This window comes from Oncorhynchus mykiss, chromosome 1, assembly GCF_057628025.1.
Source record: "Oncorhynchus mykiss isolate SJ-2025 chromosome 1, ASM5762802v1, whole genome shotgun sequence".
Taxonomy (NCBI): domain Eukaryota; kingdom Metazoa; phylum Chordata; class Actinopteri; order Salmoniformes; family Salmonidae; genus Oncorhynchus; species Oncorhynchus mykiss.
Genome location: NC_143022.1, coordinates 9,503,533 through 9,524,287, shown reverse-complemented (window position 1 = coordinate 9,524,287; position 20,755 = coordinate 9,503,533). Strand labels below are relative to the sequence as shown.

General features: G+C 44.4%; 1 protein-coding gene across 9 annotated transcripts in view; it reads right to left on the bottom strand.

Annotated features, from left to right (window-relative positions):
* Nucleotides 1-391: 391 nt before the first annotated feature.
* Nucleotides 392-20,755, bottom strand: part of acap2b (ArfGAP with coiled-coil, ankyrin repeat and PH domains 2b) — a 62,394-nt gene continuing 42,030 nt past the window's right edge. For 3 of the 9 annotated variants that reach the window (XM_090237919.1, XM_090237548.1, XM_090237730.1), the window contains 11 exons: nt 20,402-20,610; nt 18,953-19,022; nt 18,605-18,699; nt 15,126-15,328; nt 13,836-13,937; nt 13,417-13,497; nt 12,575-12,810; nt 12,363-12,472; nt 9,720-9,830; nt 7,787-7,848; nt 392-2,417 (listed from right to left, as the gene is read on the bottom strand). In XM_090237919.1, the coding sequence (XP_090094045.1) occupies nt 2,311-2,417; nt 7,787-7,848; nt 9,720-9,830; nt 12,363-12,472; nt 12,575-12,810; nt 13,417-13,497; nt 13,836-13,937; nt 15,126-15,328; nt 18,605-18,699; nt 18,953-19,022; nt 20,402-20,610 (1,386 nt within the window). In that variant the 3' untranslated portion in view covers nt 392-2,310. The remainder of the gene's footprint in view (nt 2,418-7,786; nt 7,849-9,719; nt 9,831-12,362; nt 12,473-12,574; nt 12,811-13,416; nt 13,498-13,835; nt 13,938-15,125; nt 15,329-18,604; nt 18,700-18,952; nt 19,023-20,401; nt 20,611-20,755) is intronic. The other 6 variants (XM_090237622.1, XM_090237777.1, XM_090237668.1 and 3 more) reach the window with 3 other exon arrangements.

Below are 20,755 nucleotides of genomic sequence, written 5' to 3'. Positions count from 1 at the left end.
GCACTCTGCATGGAAGAGTGGACAACATTTCTCAGAAGGAGCAGATAACATCTATGCGTCAGGGATAAAATGAGGACGCCAATTTTTGTGTATAAGAGTAAAGCCCTTAAAGGGATACTTCAAGATTTTGGGAGTGAAGCCCTTTGTCTACTTTCCCCAGAGTCAGATGAACTCTGCGTGCAGTTTAAAGTTGCTAACTAGGGTTAGCGCAATGACAATGTCTATGGTAACTGCTAGCCTACTAGTAGATACAATAGACTAACAGTTATTGCGCTAGTTAGAGGTAGTTTCGGGCGTCAATTATAACTTCACACTGGATGCAGACAAAAATGGTATTATTGCCAAAATAGTGAAGTATCCCTTTAATTAATGTAATAAAACAGACAATCAGAACGGAAAATTGCTTTTATAAAATCAATACAACAAAACAGTCCAACATTCAGCAAGAAATTCAGTCCATGATTTGCAGTAAATGTAATATAGTCCTTAATTATATCGATAATATGCATATCTGAGTGGTATAGGGAGACAATGTTATCTTGTAATTGTCTTTTTTTATATTATCAGCATTTACAAGCGCATATTTAATGATTCAAGTACCACTACTTTAGATTTAACTTATGCATATTCAAAAGCTGTAAAAGATCTGTATCATGTTGTATTTAAGAATAGCCCAGTTTATAACTGGTGCTAACAAAACAATTAAAAAAACACTGATCAGATCATCCTGACCACCTACAGAAGTAGTTGGGACAAATTAATTGGTTGGATGAAAGCTCAGTGGGCAGAGTTTACAAGTTAGAGTCCAATAAAAGTCAAGAAAGGAAAATCCCTAGTTACACATTTCATTTACATGTGATATAATCATTTTTATTTTACGTTATAGACCAATATTGATGCCTTCGGTCCATGGTGGCCCATGTCAATGATGAGGGTGGATTTAAATGGTTTGACAATCCAGATCGGTTTACAAAGACCTCCAGAAGTGGTAAGGAGGATCTGATCACAATCAGTTGCTTTAATCATCTACACCCATCTAAAAATGTGGACCAGATCAGGACAAAAGGCAAATGATAGCACCAAGTATAACCAGGGCTTAAGAGAGCTCCTCATATTGTAAATGCAATGCCACAGTAGTACGTATCCAGGAAGGTGGTACATGCTCGTTAGTGTTTCTAATACACTACTACATTAATAAACAAGGTATATTTTATACAAGTCGTTTTTTTGCCATCCAATGAACAGGATGCTATAATACTGTTTAAAATAGTGAGATGTCAGGAAAAAGTGGATACTACAATATGGGGACCTAAATTCAAACATGCATGTACAGAAAGAGCCTAACATGTCATCTTTTCTCTTTTTAACAGTCATTGTTTCCGGTCTAAAACAAGATTGAATATGAAATTATACTTTAAAACATAAGGCTCGTCTTCCTCACACACCCAAAAAAATAAACGGATTACCCTCCTTCAGATCTTAAAAATCACAAAACAAAAGTATTGCCTCATCAAAAAAATGTAAAACAGCAAAATACCCACAATCAACATTTATGCATGAGCCACATTAAGGGTTTTCAACAGTAACGGAAGAGTGACTAACCTACACCTCAGCGACACGAGCACTTCACACCAAAGTTTCACCGTACTAAACAGTGTTGACGAGGAAGTGGGTGGCCAGCCATTAACATTAACTTTCATTTTTAACATACAACAGATAAACGCTGTGAAAACACACTATAGCTAAAATCACAAAAAGGTGCTGCTTATTTATCAACAAAAACACCACATTGAATTGGGACGAGATAAGCAAATTGATAGCACAAATAAAATGTTTTTTTATTTTTTATATATTTTTTAAAAAATGATCTACATGTAAAAAGCCTACTAAACCTCAAAAGACACGATGAGTGGTCTATTTGGTTTATATGAATTCACAAACAACAATTACGACTCGACTTTTGTTTATGGTTATGTTTTGAACCAAACTGTCACATTATATATAAAGCATAATACTGTACCACTCAGGTTCAAATGTGAACTGTTTTACCAACTAGGCACCAGTCCAGAGTCTCATAAAACATTGTTTAGGTTCACAATCCTGAGCCATCCAGCCTCAATGAAATGTACACATTTTTTACTTTAAAATGTACAATTTTAGACCCATTCAAACCAATTAAAAGTGAAAGTGATATACCACTTCACCATTGAGGTTCAGGTGAAACAGACCCTCCAATACTCGTGCTGAGTACAGCACTGACCAGGGAAAAGCCCAGTCGGCTTCCACAGACCTCCAGGTCGCCTCCCTCCCTCATGGCCTCTGCTGCGAGTCATACTGCTGGTAGCGGTTCAGCTTCTCCGGATCGTTTGAAGCCATCTGGGAAAAATCCTGGAAAATGTCTTGGTAGGTTTCATCTCCTGCAAGGACAAAGTAAACCATTACAGTGTAAGTACGACTCAGTAATACTAGGAGTAATACTATCAGACACTTAAAGAATAAAACTAGTTGATATTGTAGAATAAAACTAGTTGGCATTGTAGAATAAAACTAGTTGGCACTGTAGAATAAAACTAGTTGGCATTGTAGAATAAAACTAGTTGGTACTGTAGAATAAAACTAGTTGGCACTGTAGAATAAAACTAGTTGGCACTGTAGAATAAAACTAGTTGGCATTGTAGAATAAAACTAGTTGATATTGTAGAATAAAACTAGTTGGCATTGTAGAATAAAACTAGTTGGTACTGTAGAATAAAACTAGTTGGCATTGTAGAATAAAACTAGTTGGCATTGTAGAATAAAACTAGTTGATATTGTAGAATAAAACTAGTTGGCATTGTAGAATAAAACTAGTTGGTACTGTAGAATAAAACTAGTTGGCATTGTAGAATAAAACTAGTTGGCATTGTAGAATAAAACTAGTTGGTACTGTAGAATAAAACTAGTTGGCATTGTAGAATAAAACTAGTTGGCATTGTAGAATAAAACTAGTTGGCATTGTAGAATAAAACTAGTTGGTACTGTAGAATAAAACTAGTTGGCATTGTAGAATAAAACTAGTTGGCATTGTAGAATAAAACTAGTTGGCATTGTAGAATAAAACTAGTTGGTACTGTAGAATAAAACTAGTTGGTATTGTAGAATAAAACTAGTTGGTACTGTAGAATAAAACTAGTTGGCATTGTAGAATAAAACTAGTTGGTATTGTAGAATAAAACTAGTTGGTACTGTAGAATAAAACTAGTTGGCATTGTAGAATAAAACTAGTTGGCATTGTAGAATAAAACTAGTTGGCATTGTAGAATAAAACTAGTTGGCATTGTAGAATAAAACTAGTTGGTACTGTAGAATAAAACTAGTTGGTACTGTAGAATAAAACTAGTTGGCATTGTAGAATAAAACTAGTTGGCATTGTAGAATAAAACTAGTTGGCATTGTAGAATAAAACTAGTTGGTACTGTAGAATAAAACTAGTTGGTACTGTAGAATAAAACTAGTTGGTATTGTAGAATAAAACTAGTTGATATTGTAGAATAAAACTAGTTGGTACTGTAGAATAAAATGCAAGCTTGCAAAAGGAAGATTTTCAAGAGCTCAGACTTTTGTCACAGACACACATAATACAGGTAAGATAGGAAGGTTTGTTCTATTGCCAAAGGTTTGAAGAAGGAGTGAAAGAAATAGAAATGTGGCCATACCTTAAAGCGCCACTGTGAGGCAGTAGAGAGAAACAGCATTATGCAGAGGAAGATGTGACAATGAAAGAAGAAGCAGCCCAATGTTTGAGGAGTGTGCAGGCCTAAAGCAGTACTAAGGCAAGGAGCCCCACTCTTTGCAGTGAATTGTGATGTGGAAGAAAAAAAGATGCCCACAAGATTAGTTTTGTTACCAACTGTATTGTATTTAAAGTGCAGGATTTATGTACAAAAATACAGCTGTGTTGGACTCAGCATCCCAAAGAAACGAGAGAACAGAAGAAAGGCACAAACTCCGGGGAGAGAGAAAGAGTACAGGACAAAGTGATAGACAGAGAGAGAGAGAAAGACACTGAGACAAGCAATGAGAGAATAAGAGTGCAACAAGTAACTGAGCAGACAGCATCGTTCCATTGGATCCCTTCCCTACAACACATTCATACACTTCAGGTTTGTACACTAACAAAATGTAAAACATTGTCTTTGTAGAAAACACTACTGTATCCCCAACTACTACAACTGTCTGTTGTTGACTTCAAGGTAATAACAGGCAAATATCGCTCACATTGGATTTAAATCATGACAGAAAACGGTACATGAACAGCCAGCCGTATTAAAATCAACTATTCTTCTCGTTACAGGTCCAAGAATCTATGGGTCATTGACTGAATCTACACCGAGTATACAAAATCATGCTCTTTCCATGACACTGACCAGGTGAAAGCTATGATCCCTTATTGACGTGACTTGTTAAATCCATTTCAAATCAGTGTAGATGAAGGCGAAGAGACGGGTTAAAGAAGGATTTTTAAGCCTTGAGACATGGATTGTGTGCCATTCAGAGGGTGAATGTGCAAGACAAATATATATATATATATATATAAATAATAATATATATATATATATATATATATATATATAAATAAATATAATATATTATGTGCCTTTGAACGGGGGGGGGGTATGATAGTAGGTGCCAGGCAATGCTGCTGGGTTGTTCACACTCAACAGTTTCCCGTGTGTATCAAGAATGGTTCACCACCAAAGGTCATCCAGCCAACTTGACAGCTGTGCATTGGAGTCAACATGGGCCAGCATCCCTGTGGAATGCTTTCGACACCTTGCAGAGTCTATGCCCTGACGAACTGAGGCTGTTCTGAGGGGAAAAGGGGAGCAACTCAATATTAGGAAGGTGGAAGGTGTTCCAAAAGTTTGGAATACTCAATGACCAAACACTTTTGAAGTGGAGGAACTATATCCAGTAGAACTACATTAAGTCCAAAGAACAGCATGCCCTCCCAGTCACCTCCCTGTCAAACTCTACATTTATATTCCACTCACTCAGAGTGAAGTGGGGGATTTCTAAATGGAGCACTCCCTCCAGTGGCCACACGAGGTAATTGGACCAGTTATTTCCTCACTGTGTCAGACCCACTACAAACTAGTTGTTTCCTCACTGTGTCAGACCCACTACAAACTAGTTTTTTCCTCACTGTGTCAGACCCACTACAAACTAGTTGTTTCCTCACTGTGTCAGACCCACTACAAACTAGTTGTTTCCTCACTGTGTCAGACCCACTACAAACTAGTTGTTTACTCACCCTGTCAGACCCACTACAAACTAGTTGTTTACTCACCCTGTCAGACCCACTACAAACTAGTTGTTTCCTCACCTGTCAGACCCACTACAAACTAGTTGTTTACTCACCCTGTCAGACCCACTACAAACTAGTTGTTTACTCACCCTGTCAGACCCACTACAAACTAGTTGTTTCCTCACCTGTCAGACCCACTACAAACTAGTTGTTTACTCACCCTGTCAGACCCACTACAAACTAGTTGTTTCCTCACCCTGTCAGACCCAATACAAACTAGCCTTAGACTAGACTTTTCAGGAACAGCACTATTGGGCAATCATTAAAATCGCTATATTTAAACTGATATTCAAATCTCCTCGGTGCATCACCACTGGCTGGTGTCAGAGCAAGACTCCATGGTGCATGAGACCACCATGGACATAATGAAACGCGTCTTGCCTCTGAAATGTCCAACTGGCTCAACATACAATAAGATGGCTGACGAGAGACATGAAGTCTCTGGCCCAATCCCACCCCTAAATCCTAAGTTTAACATATTGCGTACACCAATAAAATCCTCTCAGATCTTCACATGTGCTTAGGGCTTGGGGATGGATTTGGGATTGGGCCAGCGTGTTCTCTTTCAGCTGATATCCATCCTCTTTGGCCACAGAGCCTGGATCATGGAACACTGATACTCAGTAAGCACTAGGGAGCATATTGGCTTGTACAGACTTCAGTTTGGATATGTCAGTAACTATGAGGCTGATAAAAGTGCTTTTGGTGCCCATTTAAAAATTACCCATTAGGCCCAGGTACATTGCCAGGTGGCAAAGACTGCGTGATGGGGAAGACGAAAGGATGACATTTAAAAAGGGGAACATTTCATTCATTATTTACCAACAACACTGGAGAGGGCTTCACACTGTCCTATAGTAAACATTTTTGTGAACGTCTCTTTGTTATCCAATAAGTTAAAGTTAAAGTTAATTATGTAACTATTATGCAGTAAAATCCTGTACATGGGTAAATGTGGATACTTTTCTAGACTATTGCCCTTCCTTTTTGGAACACTCTACCACCTTGATATCTCATCTAAACTTAAATTCACACCCTTACCAGTGGGGGGGGGGGGGGGGGGGGGGGGTGTTCTATGTTCCAGCTAGACCAACAATCAATGAAATCATAATAGTCTTAAAACAGGTGTAGAAAATACACACAAAAAAACACACACAAAAACAAGGATGCAAGCACAATCGACTTACAGTACTCACCCTTGTTCATAATGTGTTGTCTTTCTGACATTACCGCTTCTGAGAATCTCGCTCAACTTTACTTCCTATTCTGCTTATACTGTATATGATATAGAAATGTATGTATATTTATGTACAATACATCATTTACAATGACATTATATGGTTCCAATCGTTATATAAAATACAAGTAAAATGCATACATAAAATGTGCCAAAATTGATACTTCATCATTGTAACAAACAGTTCAAACAACTGAAGAAGAAAAACTATTTTAAAAAGGGGGAGGTTAAGACTCACTGTGGGAACTATACATGTAACACACTGAGATATTGCATAAGCATACCAGGAATGTGCATAAATATTCCCTCAGGTAAATCACTAATAAATCACACCTGGTGCATGGCAACACACTGCTAGCCACTCAACAGCCTGATGGTCAAAACCGCCATTCAAAAGTCGGGATTACTGCCTGCTTGTCAAGACCGACGTTGCTGTTCGAAAGTAATGACAACCTCTGTCGCACCGTGCTCTTCCGACATCACAACTAATAAAGACGTGGCGGTTTAAAAGTAATGACAACCTCTGTCGCACCGTGCTCTTCCGACATCACAACTAATAAAGACGTGGCGGTTTAAAAGTAATGACAACCTCTGTCGCACCGTGCTCTTCCGACATCACAACTAATAAAGACGTGGCGGTTTAAAAGTAATGACAACCTCTGTCGCACCGTGCTCTTCTGACATCACAACTAATAAAGACGTGGCGGTTTAAAAGTAATGACAACCTCTGTCGCACCGTGCTCTTCTGACATCACAACTAATAAAGACGTGGCGGTTTAAAAGTAATGACAACCTCTGTCGCACCGTGCTCTTCCGACATCACAACTAATAAAGACGTGGCGGTTTAAAAGTTGGGACGCAACAGACGACTTTAAAAAAAGAAAAGAAAATAAGGACTGTTTATGTCACCGCTGTTCAGTAGTCAAAACAATGGCTCTGGAGCTAATGACTTCGACTCCGGTTGGAAATAAAAAGCCGAGCACCTCTGTCTAAATCACAAGGTGCAGCTTCGCTCACCACCTGGCTGGTATTGAACACAGGACATCACAGGGCCCAATGTCTGCTTAATAAAAGTACGTTGCTTCTTCTCGTCTTTGTATTGGGGCTCTATGATCTCTAAGGCTCAGCCAGCTGCAGGCAAATGAACTCCTGCATACACTTCCTGTATTGCATCTCTGTGGGGCTGTTGGTGGAATATTGACCTGACTGCATGTAGGGCCCCTCCGCCTCCCGCATCTCCTCGTTCATCTTGGCCAATCGCAGTCTGGGGAAAGGAGAGCGAGGGGAGGACAGTCATTCATTGTGTCATCTTTATCCAACCCACCTTTAGACTTATAGAAGCAATCAATATGAATTGGGACAGTGTAAAGTCAAATAAAATGTTGCCTCAGTACTCCATTTTGAATTTGCGATTAAGTGACAAATAAGGCTAATTGCTTTTCCATAAAAAAATGCACTTTATCTAATATATATGTATACTGAACAAAAACATAAACCAACATGCAACAATTTAAAATACTTTTCTGAGTTTTAGTTTATATAATTTATTAGGCACTAATCTATGGATTTCACATGACTGGGAATACCGATATCCATCGGTTGGTCACAGATATATATTTTTTAAATGTAGCGGTGTGGATCAGAAAACCAGTCCGTATCTGGTGTGGCCAACATTTGCCTCATGCAGAACGACACATCGCCTTCGCATAGAGTTGATCAGGCTGTTGATTGTGGCCTATGGAATGTTGTACCCACTCCTCTACAATGGGTGGGCGAAGTGACTGGATAGTAGTGGGAACTGGAACACACTGTCGTACACGTTGCTCCAGTTCATCCCAAACAGGCTCAATGGGTGACATGTCTGGTGAGTGTGCAGGCCATGGAAGAACTGGGACATTTTCAGCATCAGGGAATTGTGAACAGATCCTTGTGACATGGGGCCGTGCATTATCATCAAATCAAATGTTATTGGTCGCATACACATATTTAGCAGATGTTATGGCGAGTGTAGCGAAATGCTTCGGTTCCTAACTCCAACAGTGGTATAATGGGCCAATAATGGGCCTCAGGATCTCGTCACAGTATCTCTGTGCATTCAAATTACCATTGATAAAATGCAATTGTTTTAGTTATCCGTAGCTCATGATTGCCCCATACCATAACCCCACCTCCACCATGGGGCACTCTGTTCACAACGTTGACATCAGCAAACCGCTCGCCCACACGACACCATACACGTGGTCTGCGGTTGTGAGGCCGGTTGGACGTACTGACAAATTCTCTAAAACAACGTTGGAGGCGGCTTGTGGTTGAAAATGAACATTAAATTATCTGGCAACAGCTCTGGTGGACATTGCAGTCAGCATGCCAATTGTACGCTCCCTCAAAACTTGAGACATCTGTGGCATTGTGTTGGGAGACAAAACTGCACATTTTAGAGTGGCCTTTTATTGCCCCCAGCACAAGGTGCACCTGTGTAATGATCATGCTGTTTAAATCAGCTTCTTGATATGTCACACCTGTCAGGTGGATGGGTTACCTTGTCAAATATGTATTCTGTGCCCATATGAATAACCTCTATGATGTAACTGGAATGATGAGATAGATGTTCTTCTTCTCTGTTTTTGATGAGAGAGATGTTCTTCTTCTCTGTTTTTGATGAGATAGATGTTCTTCTTCTCTGTTTTTGATGAGAGAGATGTTCTTCTTCTCTGTTTTTGTTTTATTGTTTCACTGCCATACGGTGTTTAACTGTGTTGGATCTTGTCCAGCCATCTTGTCTCAAGAGGACCACAATGGAAATAAGTCCCAGACTTTATTGCGTGTTATCCTCCATGATTTTATTCATGTGCATGTATGGCTTTTAAGTTTTATGTGTGCTTGTTTTTTTAAATGGTCGAACTAATAAACGAAACTAAAAAAGGCTAAATGCTCACTAACAGGGATGTGAACAAATGTGTGCACAAAAAGTGATATGTTTTATGTGCGTATGGAACATTTCTGGGATCTTTTTATTTCAGCTCATGAAACATGGAAACAACACTTTACATGTTGCGTTTATATTTTTGTTCAGTGTGTGTGTGTGTGTGTGTGTGTATATATATATTTTTAAAGGCCAAAAGACTTGGCACTCACAATGTGACGATGTCTGCATTGGCAGCGTCCACTGCCATGGATAGGGGCGTTTTCGCTTCAATGTCTGCCGCGTTCTGATTGGCTCCTCTTTTCAGGAACAAACACACTTGACTGGATTGGAGAATAACATTTAAAAAAGGGAAAAAAAAATCTATTGTAATACCCCAACATGAACTAAGATCATAGACCGAGTTCCCCTTTGTCACTACAATTAACCGCAACCCACTGATTAACCTCAACCCACTGATTAATCTCAACCCACTGATTAACCTCAACCCCCACTAAATAACCTCAACCCCCACTAAATAACCTCAACCCCCACTAAATAACCTCAACCCCCACTAAATAACCTCAACCCCCACTAAATTAACCTCAACCCCCCCAAATTAACCTCAACCCCCCCAAATTAACCTCAACCCCCCCAAATTAACCTCAACCCCCCCCAAATTAACCTCAACCCCCCCAAATTAACCTCAACCCCCCCAAATTAACCTCAACCCCCCCAAATTAACCTCAACCCCCCCAAATTAACCTCAACCCCCCCAAATTAACCTCAACCCCCCCAAATTAACCTCAACCCCCCAAAATTAACCTCAACCCCCCCAAATTAACCTCAACCCCCCCAAATTAACCTCAACCCCCCCAAAATTAACCTCAACCCCCCCAAATTAACCTCAACCCCCCCAAATTAACCTCAACCCCCCCAAATTAACCTCAACCCCCCCAAATTAACCTCAACCCCCCCAAATTAACCTCAACCCCCCCAAATTAACCTCAACCCCCCCAAATTAACCTCAACCCCCCCAAATTAACCTCAACCCCCCCAAATTAACCTCAACCCCCCCAAATTAACCTCAACCCCCCCAAATTAACCTCAACCCCCCCAAATTAACCTCAACCCCCCCAAATTAACCTCAACCCCCCCCAAATTAACCTCAACCCCCCCCAAATTAACCTCAACCCCCCCAAATTAACCTCAACCCCCCCAAATTAACCTCAACCCCCCCAAATTAACCTCAACCCCCCCAAATTAACCTCAACCCCCCCAAATTAACCTCAACCCCCCCAAATTAACCTCAACCCCCCCAAATTAACCTCAACCCCCCCAAATTAACCTCAACCCCCCCAAATTAACCTCAACCCCCCCAAATTAACCTCAACCCCCCCAAATTAACCTCAACCCCCCCAAATTAACCTCAACCCCCCCAAATTAACCTCAACCCCCCCAAATTAACCTCAACCCCCCCAAATTAACCTCAACCCCCCCAAATTAACCTCAACCCCCCCAAATTAACCTCAACCCTCCCAAATTAACCTCAACCCCCCCAAATTAACCTCAACCCCCCCAAATTAACCTCAACCCCCCCAAATTAACCTCAACCCCCCCCAAATTAACCTCAACCCCCCCAAATTAACCTCAACCCCCCCAAATTAACCTCAACCCCCCCAAATTAACCTCAACCCCCCCAAATTAACCTCAACCCCCCCCAAATTAACCTCAACCCCCCCAAATTAACCTCAACCCCCCCAAATTAACCTCAACCCCCCCAAATTAACCTCAACCCCCCCAAATTAACCTCAACCCCCCCAAATTAACCTCAACCCCCCCAAATTAACCTCAACCCCCCCAAATTAACCTCAACCCCCCCAAATTAACCTCAACCCCCCCAAATTAACCTCAACCCTCCCAAATTAACCTCAACCCCCCCAAATTAACCTCAACCCCCCCAAATTAACCTCAACCCTCCCAAATTAACCTCAACCCCCCCAAATTAACCTCAACCCCCCCCAAATTAACCTCAACCCCCCCCAAATTAACCTCAACCCCCCCAAATTAACCTCAACCCCCCCCAAATTAACCTCAACCCCCCCAAATTAACCTCAACCCCCCCAAATTAACCTCAACCCCCCCCAAATTAACCTCAACCCCCCCCAAATTAACCTCAACCCCCCCCAAATTAACCTCAACCCCCCCAAATTAACCTCAACCCCCCCCAAATTAACCTCAACCCCCCCAAATTAACCTCAACCCCCCCAAATTAACCTCAACCCCCCCAAATTAACCTCAACCCCCCCCAAATTAACCTCAACCCTCGTCTATTACAATCAAATATAACATACAAAAAGGCTTGCCATAAAGGCTTTAATCTAAACCAGAACACATGAACAAAAGGAACAGTCTGCCAAGTGAGATCTAGAAATAACAGACCGGCAGGTAGACTAGTGGTTAGAGAGTTGGACCAGTAAAGGTTGCTGGGTTGAATCCCTGAGCTGACAAGGTACAAATATGGCAGTTCCCCTGTAGGCCATCATTGAACATTTTTAATTTGACCTTTATTTAACTAGGCAAGTCAGTTAAGAACAAATTCTTATTTTTATTTTTTTAACTGCCTTGTTCAGGTGCAGAACTACAGATTTGTACCTTGTCAGCTCGGGGATTCGATCTTGCAACCTTTCGGTTACAAGTCCAATGCTCTAACCACTAGGCCACCTGACGTCCCTCTTAACTGACTTGCCTAGTTAAATAAATAAATGTATTCTCTAATATCTTCTCTATGAGAGCAGTCGTGGTCATGGGGTCTTTAACGTTCTGCTAACAGACAGATTGGATGATGTGATAGGTGGTAAGGGGTGGGAACGGACCCGGTGTGTCCCAGGATGGTGGCGTGGTGGAGGGGTCCTCGACCCAGGGCGTCCTGCTGGTTCACGTTTCCTGCGTTCTGGAGCAGGAACTCACAGGTCACCAACGAGCCCTGGAAGAATAGAAAAGTACCAGTACATTTATCGTGCATGAGTGCACACACACAGGGTCAGATCCACCCCCACACCTGTCCACAACACTCAAGTATCCTCACCCCCTGCACAGCCATGATGAGCGGGGTCCTCTTGTCGTCGTCGGTGTTGACCCAGTTGACCTCCGCTCCGTGGGCCAGGGCCTCGGCCATGTCGGGCAGGCTGCGGGCACACGAGGCCCAGTACAGCTGCAGCCCCGAGGAGTACTCCTTGGGCTCCGAGAACACCACCAGCTCCTTACAGGGCGATGGAGGGGGCAGGGTGGCAGGCATGGCCATGGGGGGCGCCTCGGCAGCTTCTGAGTGGAGGGAAGGGTGGAGAGGGAGTTAAGAGGTGTGGGGTCATTTCAGTGTGCGCTCGTGTGTGGGACCATTTCAGTGTGCGCTCGTGTGTGGGGTCATTTCAGTGTGCGCTCGTGTGTGGGGTCATTTCAGTGTGCGCTCGTGTGTGGGGTCATTTCAGTGGGCGTCCGTGTGTGGGGTCATTTCAGTGGGTGTCCGTGTGTGGGGTCATTTCAGTGGGCGTCCGTGTGTGGGGCCATTTCAGTGGGCGTCCGTGTGTGGGGCCATTTCAGTGTGCGCTCGTGTGTGGGGTCATTTCAGTGTGCGCTCGTGTGTGGGGTCATTTCAGTGGGCGTCCGTGTGTGGGACCATTTCAGTGGGCGTCCGTGTGTGGGACCATTTCAGTGTGCGTCCGTGTGTGGGACCATTTCAGTGAGCGTCCGTGTGTGGGACCATTTCAGTGTGCGTCCGTGTGTGGGACCATTTCAGTGTGCGCTCGTGTGTGGGGTTATTGAACAGCTGTTTGAATATAAGCTGGATACGAGTGAGACTCATCGGGCGTGTGTGTGTGTGTGTGTGTGTGTGTGTGTGTGTGTGTGTGTGTGTGAGAGAGAGAGCATCACCTGCTTCAGCCAGGCTGTTGGTGGCCAGCATCTCCCTACTTCCTTCTGCACTGTTCTGGATGCCACTGTCTGCACTTCTTACTGCAAGGGATCAAGCAGTCAATCACTACACACCAGCACACACACACATTCACCAACTTTAACCAAGTGGTTAGAGAACGCAGTGCATTTTGGTCACCACAGCCAGTGAGAATTTCCCAGCTGACCCCCACAGCCACAATAAGACAAATGAGACTCAGAAACTCAGACACTGACCACAACGACACACTCAACGTGACGGCACGGCTCATCAAGGGAATAAGACGAGGGAACGTGGAATGGGAATTAGTCTACAGCCAGAGCAGTGAGTACAGATGGATGGCTGGAGGGAAGGATGTAAGGAAGGAGGGAAGGAGGGTGAAACACAGAGCTATACTTACTGCTCCTGAGCTTGGCAGAGGTGTCAAAGTAGGAGAAGAGCGAGTCAAGCTCGTCTGGACAGAAGAGAGAGTCGCGGCGCGCCTTCAAGCCTTTGGCAGCAGCTAGGCAAGGGCAGTGGATGAGGTCAGAGAGAAAAGGGGTGGAGGGGTAGGAAGATAGAAATAACAAGCAGCAAAGGGGAAAGGGGTTAGTCCAGAAGCACAGAGCAGCCGGAGGAGGGTGGAGAAGAGGAGGAGTGGTGGAGAAGGAGGAGGAGGGTGGAGAAGGAGGAGGAGGGTGGAGAAGGAGGAGGAGGGTGGAGAAGGAGGAGGAGTGGTGGAGAAGAGGAGGAGTGGTGGAGAAGAGGAGGAGTGGTGGAGAAGAGGAGGAGTGGTGGAGAAGAGGGGGAGGGTGGAGAAGAGGGGGAGGGTGGAGAAGAGGGGGAGGGTGGAGAAGAGGAGGAGGGTGGAGAAGGAGGAGGAGGGTGGAGAAGGAGGGTGGAGAAGGAGGGTGGAGAAGAGGAGGAGGGTGGAGAAGGAGGAGGAGGGTGGAGAAGGAGGGTGGAGAAGAGGAGGAGGGTGGAGAAGGAGGAGGAGGGTGGAGAAGGAGGAGGAGGGTGGAGAAGGAGGAGGAGGGTGGAGAAGGAGGAGGAGGGTGGAGAAGGAGGAGGAGGGTGGAGAAGAGGAGGAGGGAGAAGGAGGAGGAGGGAGAAGGAGGAGGAGGGTGGAGAAGGAGGAGGAGGGTGGAGAAGGAGGAGGAGGGTGGAGAAGGAGGAGGAGGGTGGAGAAGGAGGAGGAGGGTGGAGAAGGAGGAGGAGGGTGGAGAAGGAGGAGGAGGGTGGAGAAGAGGAGGAGGGTGGAGAAGAGGGGGATTGAGAGGAGAGGAGGATAGAAGCACAGGCAGTTAGACTACAACGAAAAGAGAGAACGCGAGAGAGAAGATGGGAGGGTGCCTTCCGTTGTGTGTCCTGAGCATGACATCGTTCTATTAGCGCAATTCTGTTGCTGATCCTTTAAAAAAGGCACACTCTGTAGCTTGTACTGTATTCCTGGGTCAACAGTAACAGGCCCTACGGCTTGATCGTTTTAAAGGACTGAGTGGGAGGAAGTCTTTCCAAGTGTAAAATCTAAACGGAACAGGCGCTATCGATGGGCATTTTTGGTGAATTTGCATGGTTAGAGCCATGTTTATGTGTTTATGTACAGTTAGCGTACACAGAATACATGAATTCGCAATACTACCACCACCGAGGAGGAAGAGCTCCAGAGTGCACCTTTAAGAGACCGGACCTGGGACGGGTTGACACCTACCTGACTGACCTGAGGCGTTGGAGGAGGGCCGGAGTTTGGGCGTGGGCGGGGGCGGCCGGGGGGGCAGGTGCTCCGTGCTGCCGCTCAGCTTCTTCTCCCGTTTGGCCAGGGACACCACCTTGGCGCGTAACTCTTCATTGGACGGGCGCTGCACGAAACGCCGGTCCACGTACTTGGCCCTGATGTAGGCTTCGATCTCCTGCCTGGGGAAAGACACCGAGAGAGAGGAAGACTGAATTCAACAACCTGAACAAATCAGGCAAAGATAGCAAGCAACATTTTTATCTAAATCAACAAATTAAACCAATCTGGCAACCCACGCAAAGATGGCAATCTTTGTGCAATGCTGTAGTACGACACCTCCGACTTGTATGGGACTACCCTTTATTTGCTTCATAGAAAACAAAATTAAAAGCTATAAAACATGGTGGTGGCTAAAATCAAATCACATTTTATTGGTCACATACACATGGTTAGCAGATGTTAAATGTGAGTGTAGTGAAATGCTTGTGCTTCTAGTTCCGACAGCGCAGTAGTATATAACAAGTAATCTAACAGTTCCCCAACAACTACCTAATACACACAAATCTAAAAAGGGGTGAATGAGAGTAGGTACAGATGAGCGATGGCCGAGCGGCATAGGCAAGCAATAGCTGGTATGAGGTACAGTATATACATATGAGTAATGGAAAAAATGTTAACATTATTATAGTGGAATTATTTAAAGTGACTGGTGATCCATTTATTAAAGTGGCCAGTGATTTGAGTCAGTATGTAGGCAGCAGCCTCTCTGAGTTAGTGATGGCTGTTTAGTAGTCTGATGGCCTTGAGATAGAAGTTGTTTTTCAGTCTCTCGGTCCCAGCATTGATGCACCTGTACTGACCTCGCCTTCTGGATGGTAGCGAGGTGAACAGGCAGTGGCTCAGGTGGTTGTTGTCCTTGATCTTATTGGTCTTCCTGTGGCATCGGGTGCTGTAGGTGTCCTGGAGGGCAGGTAGTTTGACCCCAGTGATGCTTTGTGCAGACCGCACTACCCTCTGGAGAGCCTTGTGGTTGAGGGCGATGCAGTTGCCGTACCAGGCAGTGATACAGCCTGACAGGATACTCTCGATTGTGCATCTGTAAAAGTTTGTCAGGGTTTTAGGTGAGCCTCCTGAGGTTGAAGAGGCGCTGTTGCACCTTCACCAAACTGTCTGTGTGGACCATTTCAGTTTGTCTGTGAAGTGTACGCCAAGGACTCCACTGCTGTCCCTTCAATGTGGATAGGGGGGGTGCTCCCTCTGCTGTTCCCTGAAGTCCACAATCATCTCCTTTGTTTTGTTGACGTTGAGCGAGAGGTTGTTTTCCTGACACCTCACTCAGAGAGCCCTCACCTCCTCCCTTTAGGCTGTCTCATCATTGTTGGTAATCAGGCCTACTACTGTTGTGTCGTTTGCAAACTTGATGATTGAGTTGGAGGCGTGCATGGCCACGCAGTCATGGGTGAACAGGGAGTACAGGAGGGGGCTGAGCACACACCCTTGTGGGGCCCCAGTGTTGAGGGTAGGCGAAGTAGAGCTGTTGTTTCCTACCTTCACCACCTGGGGGCAGCAAGTCAGAAAGTCCAGGACCCAATTGCACAGGGCGGGGTTGAGACCTAGGGCCTACAGCTTAATGATGAGCTTGGAGGGTAATATGGTGTTGAATGCTGAGCTGTAGTCAATGAACAGCATTCTTACATAGGTATTCCTCTTGTCCAGATGGGATAGGGCAGTGTGATTGCATCGTCTGTGGACCTGTTAGGTCGGTATGAAAATTGGAGTGGGTCTAGGGTGGCAGGTAAAGTGGAGGTGATATGATCCTTGACTAGTCTCTCAAAGCACATCATGATGACAGAAGTGAGTGCTATGGGGCGGTAGTCATTTAGTTCAGTTATCTTTGCCTTCTTGGGTAAAGGAACAATGTTGGCCATTTTGAAGCATGTGGGGACAGCAGACTGGGATAAGGAGCGATTGAATATGTCCATAAACACACCAGAAAGCTGGTCTGCGCATGCTGAGGATGGGGCTGCAACCTTGCTAGGGTTTACACGTCTTACTCAGGTCAACCATGGAGAAGAAGGGGGCGCAGTCTTTTTTTAATGGGCCGCAACTGTGGTACTGTATTATCCTTTAGTTTGTCTGGGAGCGAGACGGTGTCGGTTATGTGGCATGTTTTCTTTTTGTAGTCCGTGATTTCCTGTAGACCCTGCCACATACGTCTCGTGTCTGAGCCGTTGAACTCCGACTCCACTTTGTCCCTATACCGACATTTTGTTTGTTTTATTGCCTTGCGGAGGGAATAACTACATTGTTTATATTCGGCCGTATTCCCAGTCCTCTTTCCATGATTAAATGTGGTGGTTCGTTCTTTCAGTTTTGCGCGAATGCCGCCACCCATCCACGGTTTCTGGTTATGGTAGGTTTTAATAGTCACAAGTGGGTGCAACATCTCCAATGCCTTTCCTTATAAACTCACTCACAGAGTCAGCGTATAGATAGACTTTCTCTGAGGCTGCCCGGCACATTTCCCAGTCAGCGTGATCAAAACAATCTTGAAATGGGGCCTTGTATGCATCGAGGAAGTTAGAGTAGCAGTGATCGAGTGTATTGCCCACGCTAGTGCTGCAATCAATATGCTGATAGAATTTAGGTAACTTTGTTCTCAAATTTTCATTGTTAAAATCCCCGGCTACAATAAATGCAGCCTCAGGATATATGGTTTCCAGTGAAGTTCCTTGAGGGCCATCGTGGTGTCTACTTGAGGGGGTATATACACAGCTGTGAAGATAACTGACTAGAATTCTCTTGGGAGATAATATGGCCGGCATTTGATTGTAAGGAATTCTAGGTCGGGTGAGCAGAAGGACTTGAGTTCCTGTATGTTTACACCATGAGTCATTAATCATGAAGCATAAACACCTCTCTGGGAAGAAGGGCGGGGGTGTATCTCGGTCGGCATGACACATGAAAAAGTCCGGTGGCTGAACCGACAACGTATCCCGAGAGAGTTACAAGCTCTGATGTCTCTCTGGAAGACAACCCTTGCTCTAATTTAGTCTAACTTGTTGTCAAGAGACTGGACATTGGCGAGCAGTATACTCGGAAGCGGTGGGCGATGTGCCCGCCTGCGGAGCCTGACCAGGAGGCCGCTCCGTCTGCCTCTTCTGCGGCGACGTTGTTTTGGGTCAGCTTCTGGGATTAGATCCACTGTCCTGGGTGGTGGTCCGAACAAAGGATCCGCTTCGGGAAAGTCGTATTCCTGGTGGTTGTTGGTAAATTGACGTCGCACTTATATCCAATACTTCTTTCCGGCTGTATGTAATAATACATAAGATTTTCTGGGCTAGCAATGTAAGAAATAATACAGAAATAATCCTAAGGACTCGAAGCGAGGCGAGCATCTCTGTCGGCGCCATCTTGCAATGAATGGTAGCTATAGAACAACACGGCGGTAGTACCTGGGGTCTGTCGGCTTTGGCTTCATGGCTCCCAGCTCCTCTCTCCCAGCCTCGTAGATCTGGTTGATGACCCCGTTACCCAGCTCACACATCAGCTGTGTTCAACACACCACACACACACACACACACACAATTATGTTACTATGACAAAATTAACCAGCACATTCCGAGGACAGCATGTCATTCATGCAAATTCATGACATGTAAAAGACAGTAATATGTAACCATTACATTTTAGCATTGATCTGTCACTAGCGAATCCAAGAGAGGGAGTATGTGATTGTGAAAATCTCCTGCCTCTCTCTTTGTGCCCCTCCATCTCTCACCCTCCCCCCTTTCTTTTCTCACCTTGAGTAGTTCCGGTTCCCATGAGTCCAGGGTGAGCGAGCGCACTTTGGAGAAATGGACCCCCAGACTCCTGCAGATGGTGAGAGTCTGTTATTAACTCATGCATCAAAGAGACTGTCTAAAAATAACTGAGTCCACACAGCTTCATCACAGGAACACGCTGTTCAATTGAGGGTGTAGTTTGTACTGTGGCCACAAGGTGGGAGTATGCAGCTAGTAAGAGTAAGTCTACAGTCTAAAATGCACATGGGGACAGATTTACTGAGCTTTTGATTGTTTTATTCCCCATCTAGTAAAAAAAAAATGTGAACCTTTCTACTGTTGTACAGCACCAGTCTACAGTTCGGTATGTGGTCGTACAGCACCAGTCTACAGTTCGGTATGGGGTCGTACAGCACCATTCTACAGTCTAAAATGCGGTCCACCGTCCGTCCGTACGTTGGAGAATTTGAAAGTTGAAACAGCTTTTTCCTGAAATCTAGAGTAACCACCATTATGCTTAATTAAATGTAAAAAAAATACATATATATCTAAGCACACTTCGAGCGGTCTGTATCCTCAGAACTGCTGGTTCTTATTGAAGAGGAACTGAGTAGGCTTCTCTACTAACATCTGGGTAAACGATTGAAATGAATACAAGTCTTATTCGGTACATTTAGTTATTGCTTGCTTTTTTTTTTACCAATCATGCCAGCAGACATGTCTGCTAAGATAGTTAGACAAGCTAGCGACTCTAACTTGATTGACAGCCTAGTTATGAGGTTGGGAACCTGTCTGGGCTAGCTAAAACTATCTTCATAACATTGCTAACTGGCTAGTATAATAAATCAAATAAAAAAAATCAATAAAAATCAAAACACTTCCTCCGGTGCCTCCTATGTGCATGACGCCTACGAATACATATGAAGTTCGTAGTACCGTGATGTGTAGTATCTGCAGTGATAGGAATGTACTGTGTATCCTGGGAGCATTGGGTGACACATATATACAGTGAACAAAAATATATGCAATTAAAATATTGCAATATGCAACAATTTCAAAGATTTTACTGAGCTACAGTTCAAATAAAAAGGAAATCAGTCCATTTAAATAAATTCATTAGGCCCTTATCGATGGATTTCACATGACTGGGCAGGGGCGCAACCAATCAGATTAAGTTCACCCCCCCCCACAAAAGGGCTTTATGACAGACAGAAATACTCCTCAGCCAGCCCCCCCCCCCCCCCCCCCCCAGACAATCCCACAGGTGAAAGCCTTTTATTGGCTCACTAACAGGGATGTAAACATATTTGTGCACAACGTTTTAGAGAAATAAGCTTCTTGTGCGTACGGAACATTTCTGGGATTTTTTTTTTATTGCAGCTCATGAAACACGGGACCAACACTTTACATGTTGCGTTTATATTTTTGTTCAGTGTATTACTACATACAGAAGTACTGGTAGTTTACCTGTGTATCCCAGAGCACTGGATACAGAGGGTGATGCCCAGGTTGATGCTGGCCCAGCGTGGGTCAGGTTGACCACAGTCACAGCAGCAGGCGTTGCCCCCAATGACCATGACCCTCTGGAGGGCGCTCTCCCCTTTCAGTGACCTCTCTTTGGGCTCGCCGCCTGAGTCCAGGCTGCCAGTGGACGTGGAAGACTTCCGGTCCAGCTTCTGGAGGGTCATGAACACGCCGTTATACACAACATATAACACTAGAAGACCGCTACTTCATTGTCTATTGTCAGACACACACACACACAGACACACACACACACACACACACACACACACACACACACACAGACACACACACACA